The 3,659-nt window shown below is 69.6% G+C and overlaps 1 protein-coding gene across 1 annotated transcript in view; it reads right to left on the bottom strand.

The window, feature by feature from the left end:
- Window positions 1-1,014: 1,014 nt before the first annotated feature.
- Window positions 1,015-3,659, bottom strand: part of ADGRB1 (adhesion G protein-coupled receptor B1) — a 60,848-nt gene continuing 58,203 nt past the window's right edge. The window contains exons 26-29 of the mRNA XM_039846214.1: window positions 3,515-3,655; window positions 2,475-2,510; window positions 2,157-2,261; window positions 1,015-1,731 (exon numbers count right to left, since the gene is read on the bottom strand). Coding sequence (XP_039702148.1) covers window positions 1,558-1,731; window positions 2,157-2,261; window positions 2,475-2,510; window positions 3,515-3,655 — 456 coding nt within the window. The 3' untranslated portion in view covers window positions 1,015-1,557. The remainder of the gene's footprint in view (window positions 1,732-2,156; window positions 2,262-2,474; window positions 2,511-3,514; window positions 3,656-3,659) is intronic.

Here is a 3,659-nt window from a genome sequence, read left to right as displayed (position 1 = left end):
AGGCCACTGTGGGAGCCCCATGCTAGGCAGCCCCCATTTCAGCTCGGCTTCGCCGCTTTCATTTTGAGTGACAAGGTGGGGGCCGTGGTCTCTGGGCACTGGGGCCTCTACATGGCCTACCCACACTGCCCCTCCTGGGCCGGGGCCTCTGTCCACTGCCACCGAGGTCGCCTGGCCGCCTGAGGCTGGGGCTGTGGGGCGGGGAGCACAGCCCGAGGGAGGGGCCTCGCTAACCAGCCTCCTGGCTTCGCAGCTCTCCCTCCCGCTCCCTGCGGAAGCTCAGGCTGCCCCCTGCTGGACACGCAGAGAAGAGGCAGGTCCTGGGCTTCCCTGGCCTGCTCCTGCTCAGAGCCGGGGCCCACTGTGGGCACTGAGCTGAGGACCTGGCATGTACCCAGCGGCCAGCTGTAGGGGCAGCTCACACCCGCCCCCATGACAGTGGGGACCACCAAGGCCTGGAGGCAGGAGCCTCAGTGGCACAGGGTGTCCTGGGACTCGAGAGTGTGGCTCCAAGTCCAGTCTGCCCTGGCCTCGCCCAGGACCGAGGGGGGAGGCGGGTGGGACAGGGTGATGCAGAGGAGGGCAGGGTCCACCCAGGCCACCCAGAAGGAAGGGGGTCCCAGGGCCCCAGCCTCCCTCCCTCTCTCCCCCTCCTCCGCCCACTTCCGTCGTCGTCTCGGCCTGGTTTTTACCAGCACCTGTGTCCCTCCTGCGGTGACTCAGGGCCCAGGGAGGCCAAACGCCGCCCCTGTGGGTCTCAAAGTGCGAGGACGGACGTGGGTGGAGGCAGGGACCCCGGCACCCTGGGTTCATCAGGCTCCCTCACAGGGCCCCCCGGGAGACGGGCCGCTGCCTGGGGGCCACGTGACAGCTGCCTGCGGGTCCCGACACCCAAGCAGGGCGCAGGCAGGGTGGAGCTGAGGCCTCCCCGGCCGTCTCTGACGCAGCGGACGGACCAAGGCCGGTCAGTCCCGGCCCGCGTGCTGTCCCCGGGAAAGTCACACAGAGAGAACGTGGGTTTTTAACTCTTTTTATTGAAGAAAAGAAAAGGAGAGAAAAAATAGATTGCCCACCGCTACTTCGTCCAGAGTGGGCTTCTGGTCCTGGCCTGGCGTGGCGCAGGTTGACAGCTGTGCCTGGTTGGGAAGGGGCCCCCGGGCCCTGGACGGGTGTCGGGGGGCTGGCTGCTTCCCGGGGTGGTGTCTAAAAAACGGTGCCGGGCCGGCTGGGCCGAGCAGGCTGGTCTTTTGTCTCAGCGGCTTGGGCGGGCTTCCCGGGGGAGCCGGCCGCACCCGGCCTGGCCATGGTCCGCAGCCGCCCGCCCGCCTGCCCGCTGGGGCTGGGTCCGAGGAGGGCAAGGTCCGAGGCACCTCCGGCCTCCGGGAGCCCTGTGCCACTGGGGCCGCGGCCACCTCCTGTCCCTCCGACTGGCTCTGGTCCCAGCTCTGCGGGGCTCCGCCTGGCCGCCCGCCGAGAGCCCTGAGCTGGCGCGGCCGTGGCTGCCGCCCGAGCGCGCATGCGCCCACCCTGCGGCCCCCTCCTCCGTGGCCCGGCCGCTCAGACCTCGGTCTGGAGGTCGATGATGTCCTGGCCGACCAGCGGGATGGTGGCGCCCGCCTTCTCCCACTCCATGCCCCGCAGCTCCAACTCCTTCCTCACCCACGCGGGGGTCCCGTGGGCTTTCCGCAGGCTCTCCCACGGCCGCTGGCCGGCCGGCTGCTGCTTCTCTGGCTGCTGGGCGGCGGCCCAGAGGGAGCGCCGGGCACGAGCAGGTGGGGAGGGGAGAACGGGGTGCAGTCAGACGACAGGAAGGGGCAGGGGGTGCGGGGAGGGAGGCGAGGCCCCTCCACGGGCCAGGCTCTGGGGTGGCCTGCAGGGGGCACCGGGAGGCGCCTGCCTGCTCAGCACCCTTCGTCTGGCCGTTCCCTCCTAGGAAAGGCCACCCGGCCCCCACCGCACCCCGGCTCACTACCTTCCGTCACAGACGCAGGTGGGGCCCTGGGGCGCACCCACTGGCCGGCCGGTCACTCCCGGGCCCAGCGAGGGCGGGGGCGGGCCGCCCCCGGGGAGGTTGAGGAGATGGAGTGTGGTGGGGGAGGAGGCAGCCTTACCAGGGCTCTCCCTCACCCCGCCCCGAGGCCCCGTGCCCCCCGCACCTTGCTCTCCGGGCCAGGCGCCTCCTTGTCCTTCTCTGCGTGCTGCAGCTTCCGGTTCAGGTCCTGGAACATGTCCTGGTGCCGCTTCCGCGTGTGCATGATTTTCTGCAGGGCCAGAGACGCAGCGTGCGCTCAGCCTGGAGGGGCTGCCTTGCCCGACCCCCACCACGGCTGACCGATGGGGCCTCAGCCTTCCAGGTCAGGGCCCGCCCCACTGCCCAGCCCCTCCAGGCCTGCTGGACCAGCCTGGGCTGCCCCGCCTGGGGCTTGCAGCACACCTGGCCCCAGGTGTTTGGCGGAGGGAACACAGGGACCCACCTCAAAGTCCAGCTCTGCGTACCGTGACTTCCGACGCTGCAGGGAGAAGGGGTTTGTGTGCATTTGTAACCAGCCCGCCAAACCTCCCAGACCCCCAGCCTGTCTGCTTCTCCTGGCCTGTGCATAGGGTACCAGGGACTCCTCACTGCATGCCTGCCCTGGGGGACACGCCTCTGGGTGCAACTATGGTTTTTAGTGCTCAGGCCCTCTTGTGGGCCATCAAACCCCAGGGACACTGGCGGGGGAGGGCAGCCTGGGGGCTCTGGGGGAAGAGGGTGGACAGTGACAGGCCGGCGTTCGAGTCACAAGGGGTCCCTCCTCCCTAAGACAGTCTGAGACTCTCGTGCTACAGGTCCAGAACTGAAGTGAACCTGCAGCCACCTGTTGTCCCAGCTCAGAGGGGCCAGCCTGCCCTCAGGGCTGACTCCTCCCTCAAAGCCAGGCCCAGAGCTGGGCAAGAGTGTCCAGCTCGGACTGCCCAAGACACACACAGGGACAAAGAGACCTTGGCGCAGGGCCACGGCACAGCTGGGGGCCTCAGAGGACTGTCCTTAGGGAGGGTGGAGCCCCCTGAGCGTGTGGCCTGGCTGCACCCCACCCCTCTGCTCTGAGCACATGTCCTACAGGCTGAGCGGGGCCTGGGATCAGCTCCAGGTTTCGGCTCTGCCTGAGGAGGAACGTGCACTGTGACCGCTCAGCCACAGGAGGGCCAGACTCGAGCAGGTCTGAGTCTAGTGCAGTGGGCGCCAGCTCTGGGCCCTCGAGCCCCCCGCAGTGGGTGAACCTCCACTCTGGGGACCACCTGACGAGAGACAAATCCCTGCTGTGGGGTCCAGGGGAGGCCGGGGCGTGTGGCTGCAGAAGACAGCCCCTCCCCCGCCCGGGCAGAGTGAGGGCACCTGGGTCCTGGGCTAGACTCCTGGGTCCCAGGCCCCGGCTCCCCTCTGCCAGGAGATTCTTGTGGCGGCGTAGACAGCGTGCGGGCCGCGGTGCACGGGCTGCCAGCCCCACCTGCCTCCTTGCTGGTGCCCCACCCTCACCTCCAGGGAGCTCACGGACAGGGTGGAGACGTTCTCGTTCTTGGCCCCAGCCGCCGTGCTGGGTCCTGGGTGGGCAGCCGGCTCCCCGGGCTCCCCCAGGCTGGCGGGCCCAGGGTCCAGGCTGGGCGGCGGGGGCAGGGGCTGC

The sequence above is a fragment of the Pteropus medius genome, unplaced genomic scaffold (genome assembly GCF_902729225.1).
Source record: "Pteropus medius unplaced genomic scaffold, Ma_sr-lr_union100, whole genome shotgun sequence".
Lineage (NCBI taxonomy): Eukaryota > Metazoa > Chordata > Mammalia > Chiroptera > Pteropodidae > Pteropus > Pteropus medius.
Note: the sequence above shows the minus strand (reverse complement) of the source record. Positions and strands in the feature narration are given on the sequence as shown.